Here is a 20,906-nt window from a genome sequence, read left to right as displayed (position 1 = left end):
GGAGTCATTTAGCCTGTTGAAGAATGTAATCTGCACGTTCCTCTACAATGCCTGAAGTGTTTACATATGTGCAACAGGAAGTATTGGCCATGGCATATACCCCTCCTTGTTTAGCCAAAAGAAAATCTAGGGCCAGGCGGTGGTCCATGACCATACAGGTCCTTAATGGCAAGGCCTACCTGGTCTGGTTAGGTTTTTTGCAGTTACATGATTGGCAATCACCCCATAGCTGATTCCAGCAAGGGCTGCAACTAATGCTGTTATCCCTAAAACTATTAAAGTAACCTCCCTTTTATCCCTATGGCAAGCTGTTTCTGTTGTAGTTAGCATTTCTCTTTTTTTCCCAAATGGCTGTATGAGCATGCAGGATCAGGAAGGCATACTTAGAATCTGTATAGATGTTGACTCTGTTCTTTTGACAGTCTTAGGGCTTTTGTTAGCACCAGTAATTTTGCCAACTGAGCACTTGTGTTAGGAGGAAGAGGACCTGATTTGAGGATGCCAAATTCTGTTACAACCGCAATCCCTGCATGTCTGACACCATTTTTGACAAAGGAACTGCCATCAGTGTATAATTCTAGATCTGGATTTTTTAAGGGTCAATCAGTTAAGTCAGGTCAGGCAGCATAATTTTTCATAAGTACCTCCTCACATGAGTGTTCAGGATTTCCCTCTGCCTCTGGTAGAAGGGATGCAGGATTTAGGCTCTTACAGGTCCTTAAGTTATTTCTGTCCCTTCCAGAAGCTGGGCCTAGTATTTAAGTAGATGGCTGTCAGACAGCCAAAGTTCTCCTTTTGAGTTTAAAATTCCCCCTAGGTTGTGTGGGGTATAAACCATTAGGGGGCCGTTTAGGATAGGTTTCTGAGTTTCAGGCACTAGAAGGCTTACTGCAGCCACTGATCTAAGACATCCTGGCCATCCCTTGGCTACCTGATCTAACTCTTTGCTTAAGTAGCCTACTGGCTGGGGAGAGATGCCCCAGAGCTGAGTCATCACTCCCAAAGCCAGTCCACCCTTTTCATAGATATATAATTGAAACTTGTCCTGTACTGGGAGATGCCAGGCTGGAGCTGTCATAAGGGCCTTTTTTAACTGCTGGAATGTATTTTCTGACTTGTCATTCCATTTAATAAAGGGCTGGGGATCCTTCTGTGCTTCCTTAAGGATTTGATATAAGGGCCTGGCTAAGTCTACATATCCCAGGATCCAAACTCTACACTATCCTGTGACCACCAAAAGGACCTCAATTGCTTTAGAGTTTTAGGTAGAGGAAACGTCAGGATTGGATGGATTCTGTCTTCTCCTAGAGACCTCATTTCTTTCTCCAGGACAAGACCTAAATATGTAACCCTTGACTGACACAATTGGGCTTTTTCTTTAGAGATTTTATAACCTCTATCTGCTAAGTTTAGTAAGGATTCAGTGGCTCATGAAATAATAGGCTCACTTGGGCCATAGAGCAGGAGGTCATCTACATTGTAGCAAAGTAGCTTGTGGATATTGCCACTCTGCCAAGTCTTGGGTTAGAGCTAACCCAAAGAGGTGGGGGCTGTCTCTGAGTCCCTGGGGGAGGACAGTCCAAGTGACCTGTCCAGACTTTTTTGTGGGGTCCTCAAAGGCAAAGATAGGTTGACTACTAGGATGTAAAGGAATGCAAAAGAAGGCAGCCTTTTTAAGTCCAGGACAGAGTAGTAAGCAGTACCTGGAGGTATTTGAGCTAAAACGTATAGGGATTTGGAACTACAGGGTAGAGAGGCACTAATGCTTCATTGATCAGGCAGAGATCCTAGACTAGCCTCCATTTGTTGGGTCCCTTCCTGACACCGAGAATAGGAATATTATATGGACTGAAGCATTCTATTTGCAGTCCCTGTCTCTTTAAGTCTTTGATTATGGGAATTAGCCCCTCCTTAACTTCTGGCTTTAAAGGATATTGATTTTGATGGGGAAACCAGGAGGGGTCCTTGAGATGAATAGGACTGGGACCAAGGTTCGTGCCCATCCCACAGTATGTCCATCTGTCCACACTGTGGGGTCTACTTGTTCCTCTATTAGGGGCAAGCAAAAGTACTCTCCTGGGGGTGAAAGGAGCTGTACCCCAAATTTAGATAGGTCTCACCCTAGCAGAGGAGTAGGGGTTTCTGGGACAATTAAAAAGGAGTGACAGAAATGGAAATCTCCCCAGGAGCAGGCTAAAGGCTGAGTGAAATAATGCTCTAGAGGCTGGCCTGATATGCCTCGAACAGTAATTTTCTTGAAGGATGTGAGTCCAAGAGAGAAAGGAATAGCTGAGATGCTGGCTCCAGTATTGATAAGGAGGCTGACCTTGTGCTTTTCAATAGTAAGTATAACCCTGGGCTCTTCTGCTTTTATGGTGGTTACAGAGCCTGGATGGGAGGCCCCGGGACCCATCATTGAATGAGAGGCTCTGGCCTCGGTTCCCCTGGGAACTGAGGACAGTGTGCCTTCCAGTGTTTTCCCTGACAAATGGGGTAGGGTCCTGGAGGTAGCTTTCTCTAGGGGCACTCCCTCCTAAAATGGCCTGCCTGTCCACATTGAAAGCATGTCCTCGGGTTTGCACTTTGCCCAGGGGAAGCCTCTCTGAGTGCTGAGATCAGAGCCTCCTGCCATTTATCTTTTCTCTTTTCCTTCTCTGGGTCCTTCTTTTCTTTTTCTAAGTCCCTATTATAGTATAGGTTATATACTATATAGGCTATTATAGTATAGCCTATTATAGTATGTGGCTACATGGACCAATTGGTCTAGTCTGCTCCCTTCAGCCACCAATTTCTGAAGCTTTTTATGGATATCTGGTGCTGTGTTAGAAATTTATCTTTTAGGAAGATTTCCTCTTCCTGTGACTCTAGTACAATGCTGGTATGCTTTTGTAAAGCATCTCAAGTCTCTGTAGGAAAGCTTCTGGGGTTTCTAAGGGTCCCTGCTGTACAGCCATGACTTGGGAGTAATTAAGAGGTTTTAACTTGGCTCTCCTTAGACCCTCAAGAATGCAGTGGATGAAATGGTTACAGCTCCACTCATCTGTCGTTTTCAGGGTCCCATTTAGGGTCATACCTAGGTACTGCCTCATCTCCTGTTGGAATTGGGAATCAAGGTTCCCTTTTAGGTGTCCAGTGTCTTTGTCCCTCTTCTCTCTCCCCCTCCTCCTTCTGTGAGGGCCCAGTCTGAGACAGGCCTATAGGGCCACATTTATCTAAGTGATACTCATCTCCAGCTTTGGCTGCTTGATCTAGTACCCATTGTTTCTCAAGAGCAGTAAGGGTCTGATAGCAGTAACATTGTATCTTTCCAGCTCAGTTCAAAGTTTCGACTGACTTCTCTAAATGCCTGTATGTACTGATCTGGGTTTTCTGTGTAATTTCCTAAATCCTTTTTTATTTCTTTAAGTTCACTCACTCTAAAAGGAACTGAGCCCTGTCCCCTCCAGGAATTAACTGGAGGAGGTAGAGTCCTGTGGGACGATGTCTGGTGTGTGAGGTAGCTGGGTAAGGGGGTAGAGGGGGAGCTGATGGAACATCAGATGGGTTCTTTGGTTCCTCAAGGGACTTTGGAACCAAAGACCCTTTTTTGCAAAAGGTCACCATGTTCTGGGTATCTAGCCTGCATTTGTTCAGCCATTCTGGGTGGTCTCTTAGGAAAAAGAACAGTTCAACATATGGAACTTTGGTCCACTTTCCCTCATTTTTACAGAACATATCTAATTGAAGAATGATATTATAATTAATGCTCCCTTCTTCTGGCCATCTTTCCTTATCTCCCAGAGGATACTGTGGCAAGGCCTGGGTGCAGTAAAACTTAAGTTGCTTCTGCTGAAGACTTTTTGGATCAAGATCTTTCCAATGTTTTAATAAGCAGGCAAGGGGGATCCTTCTGGATCTTTGAGGCTTGATTCCCCATCTAAAAAGGGAAACAAGGGAAAATTGGTCACCTTAACAGAGGTTTCTCCTTTCACCTAGGCATCCCCAGATGAGGAGAAACTCATGGGAGAGGGCATCCCGCTCTCCCTTGCTCTCCTGCCACTGCCACCTGTGGCTAAGGTCTTGGAGGATTTTTAGGTATTTCGGATGCAGCCACCTCACCAAAATGACCCCCAACCAATTTCTTATCTATTTTGACTTGCCCATGTGCCCTGTGACCCAGGTACCTGGCTCTCCTCTGCCAGTTGAAGGCTTGTAATTTAAAAATAACTCTATCAAAGTAACCAAGAGGGTTTGCATGGCCAGAGGGAGGACCCCTGAAGAGGCATGGATGGGGACTTCTGATGGAGTAAACTTTTGTCCCCCTATGTATCCTGTGAGGCATATATGCTTTTTATGAAAAGAGAGAGAGTGTCTGAAGGCTTTTGCTGTGTAAGGGCATTTTAACTTTTTTTTTTTCTTTTCTTTTCTTTTCCTGAGGGGCAGTCTGCAGAACCTGTTTAACCAGTTTAAACAGATGCCTGACAAAGACAGTTAAGTCTAAATAAAAGACTAGCACTTTCTGGTGCCTGCAGGGATTTTCCCTCCGAACTCCGTGAAGAAGGAAGCCCACTGCTGTTTAGAGCAAAGCAGGGGAGGGGGACACTTATCCTGAACTACTTGGGAAAGGGAAGGAGAGGCTGAGGGTTGGGGAAAAGAGAGGTTCCAGGCTCAATGCACGAGGGATTGTTAGTCATCACTGCTGTCCAGGTTGATCCTACCCAAGGGCAGTACTGGAGCCTTGGAAGCGAGTGGTGGTGACCTCCACTCTCGGGCCATGGAAATCATGAAGGGAGCGTAAGAGATCTGATTGTTTGCCGCGGACATGGTTGGAGGGGTCTGAGACTCAGCCGCCTTTGGAGCCTCAGGGCAGGTCAGGAAGTTGCATCTCCAGCTTTCGGGTAACACTGGGGAGTGCCCCCGCCAGAAACCCTTATAGCTTGAGGAGAAACTTTCCTGTCCACCAGTTGTTTTCGGACCTCCTCCTAAGCAGGTCAGATCTTGAAAGAGAGAGAGAGGGTTTAAGGAGAGGAATAAAAAAAACCTTGGTGCACTGGAGTCTGGCTCTGCCAACATAGCATTGGCAGTTTGGTATAAGCCCCTGGCTGGCTCCCAAGTTCTCTCGGGTTGCCTGCCTTATGGCTGTAATGGGCTTGGAGCTTTTCCTCAGTTTCCCAAGGGAGAAACCCTCCTTAATGAGAGAGGAAGAGAGAGAAAGAGAAAGAGACAGAAGGTCGTCCTGAGAGGGGTCCACCATAGCTAGGCCATGGTGGGGGGGGCTCTCCTGGAAAACAGACTCCATCGGAGTGCTGGACAGTCCCAGTCACATTCCTAGGCAGCCTTTCCCAGTTTGGCACAACCTATACAGACCTCAGATGAAGGCTTGTTCCTTCATGCATCGCCAAATATGATGCACAGATGATACGTGCAGGAATTTCACGTGCTCATGGTTCTTGAGCCTACTCTGAGAATGAAAGCACAGGTGGATTCCAGAAACAGAGGTCAGAAAGATTTTATTTGTAGAGAAGAGAAGAGAAAGACTGCATGGTGGGGAATGCAGAGGGACCAAGAAACCAGTGGTCTCGTGGGTCAGATTGGAGATTGGGTTTTTATAGACTTTTTGAGTATTGCCTGAGGGCAGAGATGTCTCTCAGGTGCAGAAAGAAGTTTCCTGGGAAGGAGAGGTGTGTCCTTGACCACTTATCACCTTTTGGGACCTCTTGCAATCTGTCCTTCATGAACAATCCCCACATGGTGAAGGTCTGGTTTTTTAGCAACTGACCTGGTAGCCAATCCACACAGCAATCATCCAAACTAGCCAACCTCCACAGCAGTCAGATCAGAACAGCCTAAAATTGGCCCACTGCTAGTTCCTCTATCTTTAGCCTCCACTTCCAATTCAGCACAAACCATTGAAAGTCAAATATTTTCCCCAAACTAATCACCTAAGATGCCCTGCTTCTACAGATTTCCCATGCCAAGAATTTCCAACCAGGGCATACCTGAAGCTTCCTTGTATTTTTTTACATTATAAAGTTTTCTCACTCCTTGCATGCATTGAATAAATAGCCCCTGATTGTTCTTAGTTGGCTGGTCTTTATTATCACAAGTGCAAAGCCCTTCATCTTCAAGAGGAGGAAACCAAGATGCTATGACAGTCATGAATGTTAACTTGCTCTCAAATGCTTTTGTAGTGTTTGAGTCTTGTGGCTCAGATTGTGTCATCCATCAATATCCATCCTCCTCTTCTTCCTTAGTAATAGAATCCACAAATTTTAGCTGAGACCATTGTGCTGAGGACAAAAACTGTATTTTCCAGTCTCCCTTGCCAATTAGCCATGGCCCTGTGACTAAGTTTTGCCAATGGTCTACAAGCAGAAGTGATGTAAGTACAGTCTTAATGTTTGTGACTTGTCTATTTGAATAATAATTGTAAAAGCATTTTCGTGTTGATTTGTTTGAGGCTTTATACTTATATAATAAAGACCTTGGCTGCCATTTGTCCCTGATATGTCCTTGGGCAATTTTTGTTTTTGTTATGATGACAACAAAAATTGTCATCATAAACAGCACTTTCCTGAGTTCTGAGAGTGATTCTAACCTACAATACTGGTAGGAACTTCTGAATTTGCAGCCAGCTTGCAGAAATGATGGCAGCCTGGGGACCCCTGAATCTTAGCTGTTGTCTAAAGGGAGGGAAGCCTTGTGGGTATGTCCTTAACCTATGAAGTTTGGCCTAACTCTGGGCAGTTGGTAACAGAAATTATTATAGGGCTACAAAGTTAAAGAAAAAAAAAAGCACTGAATTTATACAGTGCTCTACAGTGGAACCTTTGGATTTGAAAAATAACCACAGGGAGCTAGGCTAGGTGGCCAGCCTAGGCTACATAGAGACCCTGGTTGAAAGAAAGGAAGAAAAAGAGAGGGAGGGAGGAAGTTAGACAGAAGGAAGAAAGAAAACTATAGGAAGCAACATTACATTTTTCTAAGGAAATATTTAATTGGAAATTTTCTAGAAGGAAAGACTTTCATTGAGTACAAAAATGTGAAGTAAATCAGGCTGGCTGAAAAAACAGAGCAATGCAAGTTATTTTCCACATTAACACATTGTTAGAGAGCACCTGTTGTGTGCTCAGTTCTCAGAGGAAGTATGAAACATGGCCTGCAGCAGTTGATAGTCTGGTTCAAGAAACAAGGAAGTGGTGAGATGATTAACAAAAAGTTAAATAGATTAAGACAGTGCTAAAAGTTATCACAAGTTCAGATACCCTCCATTTTTAAAAACTTAAATAATTGCAAGTAAGACATGACTGCACGTCAGCATTCAAGAGCTCTTCCCTGAGGATGAACAGGAATTTGTATAGGGTGATGACTAACTGATTAGTCAGGGTAGATGGAGAGTGCAGTCCAGGCAGAACAGCTTAGGTAAAAGTTTGCAGGCTGGGCAGGACAGAACATGTCTGAATTATGGTAACTGAGATAGTTTATTGGCAATAGATGGTCTTGTCAGGAGCAACAGGAGGTGGAGCAGACTAAAGAGAACACTGAGTAATAACCTAAGGAGTGAGGATTTATCTTGTAGGCAGCACGAAGGATTTCAGGTAGGGGACAGCAATAGACTCAAACTGAGAATGGTTAACATAACAGGGATACATAAGAGGTAGAGACAGCTTCTTGGCCAAGACTAGTTACAAAATTGTTATATTGGCATCCAGGTAGATAAGGTATTTGGGTGAATGTTAGAGTACTAGAAAAAGGGGAGAGATGGAGCAATTAAAGCTGTTTCTAATGTAAAATATTTACTATTTCTGGTCTTGTGAACCTTTGCTCTCAGGAAAGAAATGGCTTTGATTTTAGTCTTCAAGACTGGCATCCTAACGTCAACTGCCAAGGTTCCTCTAGATCTAGATGCCTTGTGTACGTCCTGTGTTCTCCCCTCTGCCTTGGCCCATCTCCTGAAACTTTAGATTCAGCCTATCATCCTGGAGCATATTAAGGCCTTTAAATGCTTGAAGGACTATTCTGATATAAGTTATTCCTTATTGGGCAAGATTCCTGGTCTTTGTTTCTCCACCTAAGTTGCAGAGGCAATAAGATCTCTGAACTTAAAAGAACCTGACAAGACTCTGAGACCCAGTAAGTTTAAGGGTAACTACTGCAGAAAATATTATTTTAGCAATAGTGGCATATCGGCATATTTTATTTTAAAAAACAATTTTAATTTGGTATAATTTACATATCAAGTTTATCCATTTTAAGTGAATTCAGTGATGTTTTCAGTAAAATTACCAAACTGTTTAATCATCACCATAATCCAGTTTTAGGACACTTCCACCACCCCTGTAAGACTGGTCACTCTTATTTGCCACTACCAGGACACCACTAATCTAGTTTTATCTCTGATGATTCACCTTTTCTGGACATTTTCTGTAAATGACCATATAATATTTTCTCTGACATCTGTCTTCTTTCACTTAGAATAATGTTTTTGTTTTTGTTGTTGTTTTGCAGTACTGGGGCTTGAACTCAGGGCCCAAACCTTGAGCCATGCCACTCCACCAGTCATTTTGTTAGGTATTTTGATAGGGTCTCACAAACCATTTGCTTGGGCTGGTTTCAAACCATAATCCTCCTGATCTCTGCCTCTTGAGTAGCTAAGATTACAGGCATGAGCCACTGGTGCCTAGCTTAGAAAAATGTTTTTGAGGGCTTTATTTTTTAAAAAAATATTCATAGTTCAATTATTTTAACATTTAAATGTTTCATTTCAAAAATTCCAAATCTAATAGCATGAAGAAGATGTGATAAAATTTTTTGCTCAGACATAGATCACTCCATTGCTTTATAGAAATGGTAACCTGCTATAGAGAAACAAGTGCATGGGAGTATTGTACAGGGAAGGATTTCAGTCTCTCCATCCCCAAACTGTAGCTACAAATGAAAGAAGAGATGCCCAACCTAGGCAGATGTGTAAGCTGAAGTATGGCACTTTCTGAAGGTCAGTTTCCTTAGCTCTAAAATATGGTTGAGAAGACTGAGCATGTAACACAGTGGTAGAGCACTTGCTTAGCATGCATGAGGCCCTGGGTTTAATCCCCAGTGCCACAAAAAGATGAAATGGTTGGGCTAGATTACCGGTGGTTCCCCACCCAGTTCAGTTTCCTTCCTTCTTGCCCACTGTAACACCCTGAGTAACAGGATGAGTAACAGTATAGGGAGCCAGAACACAAGCGTGATTGTACAAATGGCCCCACCAGGTAGAAAAATCACCAAGGTGACTTCTCAGCTCCCTTTTGGCTCCAGGTTTATGAATCTCAAGTCTGAAAGGAACACTCCTCGCATTCATTTTAAGTTCCTAGACATTGTCTTTGAGATAAAGACTTACTGAGAACTAAATTATAGTTGTAGGTTTTCTCAAATTTTAAGAGCTTCTCTAGTATAAATTCTCTGTTGTGCAAAAAGAGTGAAACATCTGCCAAGGCTGTCCCACCTGCACTATGTTCCCAGGATTCTCTGAGGTACGCAGGGATAAGGTCTGGCTGAAGGCTCCCCACATTCACCATATTCATAGGGTTTTTCTTAAATATGAATTCTCTGATGCTTAATAAGGGGTGAGCTCTGAAAGTCTTCCACATTTACTGTTTCATAGGGATTCTCTCTAGTATATTTTCTTGACTTTTACTAAGGGAAGAAGTATACTGAAGGTTCTTCTGTACTTGCCATACTTGTAGAATTCTTCTCCAGGACGAGTTGCCTGTTTTTGTTTTTAAGGAACAATATGTGACTAAAGCCTGTGTTATACTCTTTACATTGATAAGACTTCTCCCCACTATAAACTGTCTGGTGCTGAAAATTGCATGTTTTCTGGCTGAAACATTTCCACATCCATTACATTCACATGTTTTCTTTTTCTTTTTTTTTTTTGTATTTTCTCAGAATCTGTTTTATTTTTATTTTTATTATTGTGTATTAATTTTTACAAGATAATTGGTTTTGTTATGACATTTTCATATGTGTATACAATGAACCTTGATCATATTCACCCCCAATTTCTCACTATTGTCTTCCTCCTCTCTCCCACTTGTCCTCCCCAAATAATCCCCCTTCTATTTTTGTCTTTTTTTTTAAATCTAGATTCTGCATGTGATAAAAAACAACATTCACATGTTTTCTTACCAGTATGAATTCTCCAGTGTTTGATCAAAGAGGGGGCATGACTAAAAGGGCTTCTCTTTAATATGCACTGTCTAATGTTAACCAACATGTGTCTACCAACCCAAGGTCTTCCCACATACATTTCATTTACAGGATCTCTCCAATACAATCTCTGAGGTTTGGTGTTCTGTGTCGCATAGCTGAAAGCCTTCCTACATTCACTGAGTTCATAGGGGTTTTTTCCCAACATGCCTTTTCTGATGCTTAATAAGGGATGCAGTATGAGCAAATGCCCTTCCACATTCATTACATTTGTAGGGCTTCTCTCCAGTATGAAATCTATAATGTTGAGTGAGAGATGAACTCTGGCTGAAGGCTTTCCCACATTTATTACATTTGTAGGGTTTCTCTCCAGTATGAAATCTATAATGCACAATGAGAGATGAACTCTGGCTGAAAGTTCTCCCACATTCCCTACATTCATAGGGTTTTTCTCCAGTATGAGTTCTCTGATGTTTAATGAGGGATGAGGTATGACCAAAGGCTCGTCCACATTCATTACATTTGTAGGGCTTCTCTCCAGTATGGAATCTATAATGTAGAACAAGAGATGAACTCTGGCTGAATGCTCTCCCACATTCACTGCATTCATAAGGCTTTTCTCCAGTGTGAGTTCTCTGATGTTTAATAAGTGATGAAATATGGCCAAAGGCTCTCCCACATTCACTGCATTTATAGGGCTTTTCTCCGGTGTGACATCTCTGATGGCGCCTTAGTTCTGACTGGAAATGGAAAGACTTCCCACATTCATTACACTTATAGGATTTCTTCCCTGGCTGAGACCTCCAAGAGTTGCTTCTTTCTAAAGTCTGTCTGAATTCTGTATCACATTTATAGGCTCCTTCTCCTGTGGCAACATTGTGTTTGTTAAGGTTAGGATTAAGGACTTGTCTTAAGCCTAAACTTCTCCCAAATTCTCTCCATTCATGATCTCTCCAAAGGGTGGTAGTAGATTTGTGAGCAGTTGGCATTTCTTTCAGATGTATCTGTTTTATATACTGCATCTCTAACCTTTGGCCATCACAATCACAGGCTACTTTCAGTTTAGAAGACCAGAGCTCATCTTGAATGTGTTTTTCCACTGATGCTACCTGGAATAACTCTTCAGAAGTTCCCTGACTTGACAATGATTCCTTGACTTTAGGGCTTCTTTTCCAGTCTGTAGGGGAAAGAAAAGACACCTGCTCTGTTTGCCAAGAAGTAAACAATGACAGTAAGAAACTTAAGCTTTAAAATAACATCTAGAATGGTATGCAGATTCTTTTAAAAATGGCTATGTCAGAATAAGTGACAAAGAGGTAGCTGAAGATTCACTAAGAGAATTGTGTGTGATTCCAGTACACAAGTTAAGTCCAAAAGCTGTATAGACGAGGGGAGGATAGGAAGGGTGACAAGAGAAACAGACTAAATATAAAGGATGAGGACAAAGAGAAACAGGGAAAGTATAGGGCTGTGAGTTCCCTGGGTTTAGACTCCATCCTCACAATCTCTCCAAGCCTGGATAACTGACAAATTTCTATTGTCCTCCGACCTCCAGTTTCTCCTGAAGCCCCTCATCATGTCCATCATTCTAAAATATCCCTTTCTTTGTGTTCTTCCCAAGTCTTAATCTTCCAAAGGATCTCTACTGCCTATAGGACAACCCCTAAATTTCTCACTCCAGTCCTCAGTACTTAACCAGGGTCTGTCCTTTCTTTAGCAAGTCCTGTTAGCACTTGCTCCCTGCTTTTCTCCCTGCTTCCCATCTAGCCACACTTAACTTCATCCTCTCTTTCTCTAAGGCTCTGGACATCATTCAAAGACAAGCTCGTCTTCCAGTATACTTCCTCAAGACTGCAGTCTACACCATGTTATTGTGTATTGTACACATGCAGATATGTCTCATGTTACTATGTCATTAAGGACACATAGAAGTGCATTTTTGAAATGAGCCAGTCTAATCACCTGAGTCCTTAACATTAGAGAATATTTCCTGGTTGAGAAGAGAGACAGTGTGAGAAGGACTCTACCCAGCATTGCTGGCTGGCTTTGAAGGTGGAGGAAGGGTACCATGAGTATGTGGCATGCAGAAGCAAGCCTCAGTTTACACACAGTAAAAAAAAATAAGGACCTCAGGTTAGCAACTACAAGTAATTGGATCTGCTAACTAATCCAGAAAATGGGTTCTCCTTTAGGGACTCCAGAAATGAACACAGCCCTGTGGATACCTTGGATGTAACTACATGAGACCCATATCAGACTTCTTACCTACAAACTAGAAGATTATAAGTTTGTGTTTAAGGACACAAGGTTTGTGGGAACTCATTTCAGCAACAACAGAAAACTACATAATACTAATAATAATAATTCTGAAGTTGTAAATGACTGGCAATACCTAACCAGGGGTCCCAGAGCCTGTCCTCAGAGAGATCTCATATGGCTCCTGGGGATCTGAATGTCTAACAAGTCCTATGGAACATTCTGAAATGTAGCCATGCTTTGGACCACTATAAATAGAGACACTGATTATAAGACTAACCCACGTGTCAGAACTTTGATCTTATTCTGAAGGGAGTAGGAATTATTAAAGTAGCAATACAAAGGAATCAGTTGGGTGCCAGTGGTTCACACCTATAATCCTCGATACTCAGGAGGCAGAGATCAGGAATATTGCAGTTTGAAGCTGGCACAGGCAAATAGTTCCGTGAGACTATTTCAAAAAACCCTTCACAAAAATAGGGCTGGTGGAGTGGCTCAAGGTGAAGGCCATGAGTTCAAGCCCCAGTACCACACAAAAAAAAAAGAATGAGCATCTTCCCTTTCTGTCCTACAGTCTAGGTTCCTATGATGAGACCCAGCCTTATCAGCTCAGGATGTGAGCACCACTTTCCTGAGATTCAGCCCTCATCCATGGGTTTGGTTCTGTCTTCAAGGTGGACAATAGCTGTCATAAACTGTCACCCTGTTCAGTATGCTTGGCCTATACACAGTAGTCACAGAGCTTGGAGTCCAGAATTTTGCTTCAAGGGGTGGAACCTACCAGATAGTCTTAAGTCACCTAGGAATCAAAGAAATGCCATCAACAGCTGGTAAGTAGTCCTTATTCTGGGAACCACTTCTGATGAGGTTAAATTTAATCAAGATTGAAGTGTCCCCTGTCTTGATCTTTCTGGCATACTCTGTCTGCCCTTGCATGTAATCTTTTCATTCTGGGCTGCTAGTGGTTCTATTTAATCCCTCACTGATTCCCTTAACCCTACCGATACAAGACTGTCTGGCCATATACAATTGTTGATCCATTTGATGTTGAATGTAAGACATCTAATGGTGCTGCGTGGCACCAATAATGCAGAATGGCAAATGTGGGTGCCAAAGAAAGGGAAAACAGTAGAAAAGAAAGTGAACATCTCCTTTTCTGACACCAGAAATGTAATTCAAAATACTGGAGTTGAGGGCTCTTACCAAGTGGCCTTATCTTTTTTATTTATTTATTTATTTATTTTTTATTCATATGTGCATACAATGTTTGGGTCATTTCTACCCTCTCCCCCCACTCCCTCCCTTACCCCTCCCGCCCCCCTCCCTCTCCCCCCAACCCCCTCGCTAGCTGGCAGAAACTATTTTGCCCTTATCTTTAATTTTGTTGTAGAGAGTATAAGCAATAATAGGGAGGACCAAGGGCTTTTGCTAGTTGAGATAAGGATAGCTATACAGGCAGTTGACTCACATTGATTTCCTGTGCATGTGTGTTACCTTCTAGGTTAATTCTTCTTGATCTAACCTTTTCTCTAGTTCCTGGTCTCTTTCTCCTATTGGCCTCAGTTGCTTTAATTTCTCTACATTGCTTTAGTTTCTCTACATTGCTTTAGTTTCTCTACATTGAGGGCAAGAAATGCTGTCTAGTTTTTTAGGTGTCTTACCTATCCTCATACGTCCCTTGTGTGCTCTTGCTTTTATCATGTGCTCAAAGTCCAATCCCCTTGTTGTGTTTGCCAAGTGGCCTTATCTTAAAGGATAGCCCCTGACCAAGGATTCAGGGCAACATCACACTCCCAGCTGGGCCTTATTATGTGCAGTGTTACTTGGTATCACTAACTCACCTGAATGGACTCCAAATGGAACTTCTCTGTCCAGCACACAGGGCATTTCTCCTTCCTCCAACTGAGAGATCACATATGGTTTAGACACTGGAAGTCCTGATAGTAGAGAAAGAAAAGGATCACAGCTATGTGTTCTGGGGCCAAGTCTTTGGACGCTGATCATCAAAATGCAGAGAATAGCCATTGTGAAACATCAGAAGCAGAGTCAGGAAACTTCCTATTTCAGCTCCATAAGAAGTAGAACTTCTACAACTAAGAGCAAAACTACTGTAACTCTGCGTCTCAAAGAGAATCTAAATGTCTGATTCTAGAACCTCAGGGCAAAACTCAGCCAACAAGCTCAGAGCCCCCTAGCTTTTAAACACCAAGGAAATCAAGACGCCCTCATGGGCAGGCTTTGGGTTTAAGAGAGCTGTACTCACCCAGGGAGACCAGGTTGCTGAAGTTCTCCAACATCACCTCCCTATATAGGTCCTTCTGATCAGGGGCCAGCTGCTTCCACTCCCACTGGGTGAATTCCACAGCTACATCCTCGAATGTCATCAGGTCCTGAAACAGAAGACATTCCTGTGCCCTCAAGGAGAACACTCAAACCCTGGGGAAAAGGTAATAAGGCATCTGAATAGTACCTCCGGATGTGCAAGAGGGGATTCTAAGAGTTTCTAGCTACCCAGTGCCGGAGGGTTTTGGGCTTTATCATTTAAAAAATATTTTAGCATGCTCCAGGGATTTTATAATCCTTACTACTTGATATTCCATCCAGTGCTCTTGCACTGGAAAATCAGACCTACAGATACTTTCTGCTTAGGTGAGAGAGATGAATACAATCCTTTCCTCATTTCTTAAGAGATTTTATTCTCAGTTTAGTTGCATTTTGTTGGGAGCTACTAGAATTAATAGACTAACATGCTTTGCATTCGCAGTTATACAAGTATAAGCAGTCTGCTAATTAAATATTTTTGAAACTTGTGAACTATAATTTTAATGAGTTTTTATTATGGCCTAATCAAATTTGGGGCTTACAATAATTTATCCCTCTACCTGTCTGCCAGCACAAAGTTCAGCAAAAGTAAATCAAGTGGCCTCATAACAAATCAATAAGTTTTGTGAGTTTGATCAGCATGAATCTTTTCTCACAAAGTCTAGTCATTTTTCAGTACCTGAATCTACAATGCTGTGTGCAAGACCCTCAATCCCAGGTCACCAATACAAGGTATAACCAACCATTCCATAAGTTTTGGTCAGATATAGCTTATCACCAACAACAACTATAACACCTCCTATTTGTGTGGTAAACCATATAATATGAACTAAAAACCAGAATCAACGAAGGTAGTATAAATTTCTGTTACTTTTACCCACAAGTGCTTAAAAACCAAATCCCACTTTCTGGATACTGGTGAGCCCTGCCTGTAATCCTAACTTCTTGGGAGGCTGAGATTTGGAGGGTTGCAATTTGAGGTGGCCAGGGAAATAGTTCACAAGACCCCCATCACCAAAATAACCAAAGCAAAATGGAATGGAGGTGTGGCTCAAGTAGTAGAGAGCGCCTGCTTTGCAAGTACAGAGCCCTGAGTTCAAACCCAGTTCCACCAAAAATTTAAAAAAAATCAAATTCTACTTAGATACTGAATCTGCAGAACAAGTGAAAATAACAACCTTATATTAATGTAAAAGCCAGCCAAAATAATCAAACAAGGAAAATATCCTCTGGCTCTCTCTATAGGACTGAGCTTCCTATCTCGCCCACCTGGGTGTGGCTGGATAATCTTTTTTCACAAATGGAGTGTGAAGGAAAACCAGGAACTACATGTGGACAAAAGCTTTCAGAGCCATTTAGGGTCTTATAATTCCTCTTTTCCTTCTGCCTGGAGAATGGCAAATGATCCTAGGGAAGAGGATGTGGAGAAAAGTCATGGCTGGAATGTCCTGGGGGCAAGAGCTCAACCTCGTTTGATACCTCTGAGTGATGGCTATTGTTATCATAGGCATAACTAGCCTAAATTGGCTCATTAAAAACTAGACTCAAAATGGGATTCTGCCATAACAAAAGTCTAAAATATATGACACTGACATCAAAGCTGTGCAGCAAGGAAAATTATTGATGTACTAGCAACTCATTGTTGGTGGCGACTTGGTGATGAGCTGTTTGGCAAAATATTGCCTGCGGTAAGTTGAAAGACATAATTTAAGAACGAGCTTGTGATTTTATGACAAGAGGCTGGAAACATAACACTGGAAGTGTGAGATGGTTGTTATTGCCTGCATTTGACAAAGCATGACAAGGAAATACAGGAACTCAAAGAGTTTGCTGGTTTATAAAACAAAAATGGAAGGTCCACAGGAGGTGTCCAGAAGTGCCAGGGCTTGCATGGTTGCAGACTTAACCAATTTTCATTTTCAACTGGACAAAGACAATAGACATAAGATTTTTGCATGACAAAGAATGATTAAAAAAAAAAACCCTCAGCTTCTTCTGCAGGGCCAAATCATGAGTGTGGTTGTCAAACTGCTTGTTTCAACTTCTGAATAATTTCAGATGGCCCCTGATAAGTCCTTTTAATGGGACCAGATTGATCAGCATGAAAAAAATGTATGGCCATATTTCAAAAGAACGTATTTCAAAAAGAACTGTGGGTGAAGCTAATGACACATGGAACCAACTGGAAGCAAATACATGAAAAGCTGATTAAGGTTTTGAGAGCTGCACCAAAATATTCATAACTTAAAAACAATCCTACTCAAGCAGGGTGAAAAACTGCTTAGTCCCAAAAGAGTTTATCCTCCAATGTCGTCCTCCTATGTGAGAAGGAGGATACTAGAAAAGAAATTTCCTAAGAACATAGCCAACAGCTAAGGAGAACAATAAGCTGGGGAGCTCTGCCTAGAGCAGAACCAGGTATAACCCAGAAACTTTCCCTTTCCCAAGATCAGAGACTCTGCCAGTACCTGTCCAGTAGAGTTTCATAACAGCTACGGATGGACCTGGGACTACTGGGCTCCTCTCATGTTTCTGATTTCTGAAAAGAAATGCTCATTGTGGTCTCCCTGTCCCCATTGCCCCACTGAATGCTGGAAATATAGTTCATAGGACTCTAGCTAGAGGATAAATATCCAAACCCAAAGCAGACACTATCATGCCATCTAAAACTTTGGTCACAATACTCTGATTGGATGAGACTTTTAAATTCTCTCTTGGGGAAGCATTTTTTACATCTATGAGTAAGAAAGCAAACAGTGGAAGCTGAGCGCCGGTGGCTTACACCTGTATCCTCACTACTTAGGAGGCTGAGATTGGGAGGGTGGAAGTTCAAGGCACATGCTTGTCATCCAAAGCTGTGCGGAAGGCTGACATCAAAAGGATTACAGTACCAGGCCACCTAGGCAAAAGAAGTTTGCAAGATCACATCTCAATGGAAAAAAACTTTAATGGTAGGCATCTTTCATTCCAGTCATGGTGGGAAACATAACGTAAGACTATCTCCAAAATAAACAGAGCAGAAAAGGACTAGAGGTATTGCTCAAGCAGTAGAGTGCCTGTATAGTAAGCACAAAACCCTGAGTTCAAGTCTCAGTGCCATCAAAAAAAAGAAAGAAAAGAAAACAGTGGTATGGCATCCTGGGTATCAGAGTCCTGTCCCCGAATGATTATGACTAGAGCTCAGTCACATTATTTTGTAGTCACACACAGAGTCCGTTACCGAAATAGGCCATGTAAACCCAAAAGATTCAAGTAAGTGAGTGTATGCCAGGAGAGGGACGCTTATGGGCTCAGCCTCCTGCAAAGCAGAAATTGTAGTTAGTTCCCTTTGGTGAACAGAGAGGTTCTAAGAAAAAGGAGGGAAAGCTCTCTGTAGTTCAGGCATTTGAGGAAAAATTAAGAAAACCCCAACTTACCTGGGTCCTAGGTTTCAGGAATAAACTCATTGCTTCCTTTTCTTCTGGGCATCTCTCTGTAGGAAAAGCAAGAGCTGTGTAGGTAAAACCAGCCAAAAGGGAGGCTAAGCCTATGGCATAGACAGCTCCCAGATTCCCCAAGCTGGAGATTCCTACATAGCAACAAGGGTTACCTCTATGGTTCTGGGGACACAGGTGGGCCAAGGAGAGCTGTGGCAGCTTCTTGGCTGGGTCACACCAGAGAGAAGTGCCCCTGTACACAGCTATGTGAGGCTTCCACCTGTCCACAGCAGACTGCAGGTAGATGGAGTGTAACTACAGTCTGACTGACCACCACACTGGTGAGTTAGTGAGCCTCCTGTATGCAGGTCTTCTGCTAGATCTTTTGGCAATATAAACATGAAGAAGATCTTCAAGGAAGTTTAAATATGGTGGGTGGGTATAGGGCAGGTTAATAACTACAGAACAAGACCCAAGGCAAGGCCATGGAGGGGATGAGGCTTTAAGGGGAAGAAATCTCTTCACCCTCATCCTTAGGAGCCCAGCTCAGAGGTCAGATCTTCCTGAGAAGCTGCTTCAGTATTCTCAAGCATTGTTAGGTCTCTGCAGCACATCTATTATAGCGCTTTCTATCAAATTGTTCTTAAAGCCTTTGTACAAAAAAACTAGCCCAAATCATGCCAGAGAAGTAGTTAAGGCTATGCCCACAACAACATGGAAATAGCAGGTGTCACTGGCACCTCACAAACTTTACCATGCATATGTTAAATTCTTGTTTCAAGACTTGTTAAGACTCTGGTTCAGTGCGTGTAGGGCAGGGCCTGAGACTCTGCATTTCTAGAAAGCTTTCAGCTGATGCCTGTGCTGCTGGTCTATGGGCCACACTGAAAAGGGCATAAAGGAATAAAAGAGGGAGAGGCCCCAGAATCTGGGCCATTGGCCATTTTTGTGACCTTGAGCAGGTGTGATGAAGCATAAACAGCCCAATTACAATGCTTACCTGGTAAATGATAGAGCAACTAAACCTACAAAGGAATAGGTTAAAACCTCCCAGCTCACCTGGCCCCAACACTGAGGGGGGTATAACTCCCAGGAGGTGCCTACCTGGCACACTGCTAACCTGCCCAGCTCAGCTAGAAGAGCTGGGAGAAAGATCCTTATTGATGAAGTGATTAAGGAGGTGGGTGACAAGGCTCCAAAAGGTCCTATTTTTCCTCTGATCTCTGCCCAAGGGCCACTCCCTGTGTTTTGTTTGCTTTCTCCCTGCCACAGCAGGGGGACAGCAGCTCATCTCCTGAGCTTCCCGTTTTGCTTTTGCCTTTGAGACAAGTTTTCTGTGGCCATCCCCCCACCTTTGCTACATTCTCAATGTTGGGATCTCAGCCTCCTGGTTTTGAAAAATTAGGAATTTCCACAAGAAAGGCAGCGGCAGGCTGTGTCCCTTCATTGGGATTACCCAGCCTCTTTGTAGGGTCCTCCTCCTACTAGGTCCAGTACTAAATCTCCAGGAGAGCTTCTAGCCCCTCTGCACACTCCAGAGCCAAACCTGATGCTGTGCAGTTCATAGCTGGAGCTATGGCGTCCTTTCACTGGTTCCAAATCCCTGCGTTTCAGGCGCAGTCCTGGGGTGCTCCAGAGGATTCAGGGAGCGGTGAGTAGCCTGGGGCCGCCCGGGCGACACAGGGCATTTCCACTGGACGCGGTGAGGCCCAGCAGATCCCAAGGGCCCAGAGCAGGCCTGTCAAAACTGGAAAGGCGCCCGCCCGATGGGCGCAGAGCGATGCTTCCCGAGCCGCAACCTCAGACCCGGCCTCCTCCCACTGGCTCCACTCTTCCGCCCTTCTTCTTGGGCTCAGACTCTGGAATTGTGTTCCCACGCAGATCCACAGCCACGCCACATCTGTGAGCTGGGTACCCAGTGCTCCTCTGCTACCGGGAGACAGCAGGAATTCTGATGAGAGCCTCGCAAGGACAGGGACCGGCCCTGCCAATTCTACGACCCAACCTCCACAGCCTCGCGCAGGCGAGCACACGGAGGGTCACTCCCAGCTGTGTCAGCGGCACCGAGCACAGTCCCCAGCGCGGGCCAACCAGCCGGCTGAGAGTCGCACGACCTGGAGCAGCAAAGCCGGGTTCCCACGCCGGCACCGCCTCCAGGGCGCCCTGAGCCTGCGCAAACGCGGCCGCCAAGCGCAGGGAGAGCCGAATTGGGCTGAAGGAGTAGCGCCTGCGCCCTGGCCGCCGGGCGCGAGCACGGATGGGACGTGCACCTGTGCCCCTAAGGCGCTGAGCCAGCCAGCTGTTGCAGATTGCGGAGTGCTTTCAGTCGGTTCTACCCCACTGACTGCGAACTGGAAGTGTCTCCCTTCTCTTAAGTGTCGTTGGTAGGTGGGCTCCATAGCCCAGTTTAGGACTGCTTAACACTGGAAATTTGTTTTTAAAAAAAGAAAGAAAGAAAAGAGAGAGAGACAGACAAACCTAGGCCCACCCTGCATCTGCCGAATGAGGATTTTCAGTAGGCTCTCCTGACGAGTCTTTCTTACGAGGTGCCGAATCCTGGTGGAGATACAAGTGGCGCAACACTAGATACCACTGTTCTACAGGCTGTCCCGTGACTCTCTGCCTTTCTCCCACTGCCCTCCATTTTGAGGTCAGGAAAAGGTAATAGAGAAGGAAGACTTTGGACTTTCTCCTCCTTCAGTTACGAATATTATTTATGACCCAAAAGAAATTGGGAAA

General features: G+C 43.6%; 1 protein-coding gene across 1 annotated transcript; it reads right to left on the bottom strand.

Moving 5' to 3' along the window:
- Positions 1 to 10,215: 10,215 nt before the first annotated feature.
- On the bottom strand, positions 10,216 to 20,309 carry Znf514 (zinc finger protein 514). The gene is made up of 5 exons (XM_020155396.2): positions 19,714 to 20,309; positions 18,168 to 18,223; positions 14,693 to 14,819; positions 14,271 to 14,366; positions 10,216 to 11,350 (listed from the first exon to the last, which is right to left on the bottom strand). Exons 1-5 carry the CDS (start codon positions 19,730 to 19,732, stop codon positions 10,359 to 10,361), a joined length of 1,290 nt encoding a protein of 429 aa, XP_020010985.2. The 5' UTR covers positions 19,733 to 20,309; the 3' UTR covers positions 10,216 to 10,358.
- Between the last annotated feature and the right edge of the window lie 597 nt (positions 20,310 to 20,906).

The sequence above is a fragment of the Castor canadensis genome, chromosome 12 (genome assembly GCF_047511655.1).
Source record: "Castor canadensis chromosome 12, mCasCan1.hap1v2, whole genome shotgun sequence".
Classification (NCBI taxonomy): domain Eukaryota; kingdom Metazoa; phylum Chordata; class Mammalia; order Rodentia; family Castoridae; genus Castor; species Castor canadensis.
Note: the sequence above shows the minus strand (reverse complement) of the source record. Positions and strands in the feature narration are given on the sequence as shown.

Bases quoted from the DNA above. Each gene is read 5' to 3' on its own strand.
- Znf514 (XM_020155396.2), bottom strand. The intron at 14,820-18,167 runs GTAAGTTGGGGT...CTTCTGTTTCAG, and splicing joins TCCTGAAACCTAGGACCCAG to GACCTGATGACATTCGAGGA. The intron at 14,367-14,692 runs GTGAGTACAGCT...CTCTACTATCAG, and splicing joins CAGCAACCTGGTCTCCCTGG to GACTTCCAGTGTCTAAACCA.